The sequence below is a fragment of the Eurypyga helias genome, unplaced genomic scaffold (assembly GCF_000690775.1).
Source record: "Eurypyga helias isolate BGI_N326 unplaced genomic scaffold, ASM69077v1 scaffold45996, whole genome shotgun sequence".
Classification (NCBI taxonomy): Eukaryota; Metazoa; Chordata; class Aves; order Eurypygiformes; family Eurypygidae; genus Eurypyga; species Eurypyga helias.
Window position 1 is genome coordinate 322 of NW_010259352.1, and position 1116 is coordinate 1437.

The 1116-nt window shown below is 62.8% G+C and overlaps 1 protein-coding gene across 1 annotated transcript; it reads left to right on the forward strand.

The window, feature by feature from the left end:
• Nucleotides 1–304: 304 nt before the first annotated feature.
• On the forward strand, nt 305–891 carry LOC104511862 (dnaJ homolog subfamily B member 3-like; the record flags this gene model as incomplete). The annotated part of the gene is made up of 2 exons (XM_010154642.1): nt 305–414; nt 838–891. Coding segments are annotated over 2 exons (164 nt in total), but the record flags the coding sequence as incomplete, so codon positions are not given.
• Between the last annotated feature and the right edge of the window lie 225 nt (nt 892–1116).

Sequence of the window (1116 nt, forward strand, 5' to 3'; positions counted from 1 at the left end):
CCATGCACACCCATGGTGGAGCCCAGGAAGGCTCTGGAGCAAAGCTGTGAGCATCATCCAGAGCCACTGCCGAGGGCAGCTGAGGTGGGCACAGGCCGCACTAGTCATGTCCCAGATATTTGCTCGGGAAGCAGAACGAGTCCAGGAAGCTCTTGTTTGATGGCTGAATCCGTAGGGTGCTGGGTGAAGCAGGCTGGGGGTGCCCCTGCCCACAGGGTCAGGGGTGTGTGTTCAGAGAGGGGCTGCTGTCCGGGGAGCCCCATCGCCCGAGGGCTGCTGCACACCCACTGCTGCCTGCCTGCAGGTACAGGAAGGCTGCGCTGAAGTGGCACCCGGATAAAAACCCAGACAACAAGGAGTACGCCGAGCAGAGGTTCAAGGAGATCGCTGAGGCCTACGAAGTGCTGTCGGACAGTAAGAAGCCAGGGTGCTGTCTCGTGTGTCCCCCCTGCCCTTGGGGGCTGCTTGCCCTGGAGTGTCCTGCTGCTGGGCTCACCCTAGTGTCATCCCTGGAAGTCCCCGGGAAGCAGCGGGTCCCTCCAACTTTGCTGCCCAGCTTTTGGGTCTTGGTTACCTCCCCAGCATCCCCCTAAACATCTCTTGGGAGAGATGCTGGTGTGCTGGCCTCCAGGATGAGGTCTCCCTGGGGGGGCTGAGCTGTGCGTCCTTGCCTGATGCCCCAGCTTGGGTTTGGGAGCAGTGCTGGCACGGCGGGCGCTCATGCCACCCCCCTCTGCTTCTCCTGGCTGTTCTGTACCTCCCTTGGCCGGGGGGAGCATCGGTGCTCCTGCCCAAGCCTGGCCGCTGCCTTCTCCACAGCCCCTTTTCTTCTTCCAGAGCAGAAGCGTGATGTCTACGACCGTTACGGCAAGGACGGACTCCTGGGGGCAGGTGGGTGGGGGAGCAGGGCCGTGGGGGTTCAGTGCAGCTCTGGGTACAGCCCTGTCTGAAGGCCCAGTGTGGGTCTGCACCCCCCAGGGCTCCCTGCCCTTTAGGGGGTTCCCACCTACGGCTTCACTTAATTCTGAGCCTCTTTCCTCCAACAGGAGCGGGGGGCTCCAGGGCAGATGCTGGGGTCCCCGAATTCACCTTCACCTTCCGCAGCGCTCACGATGT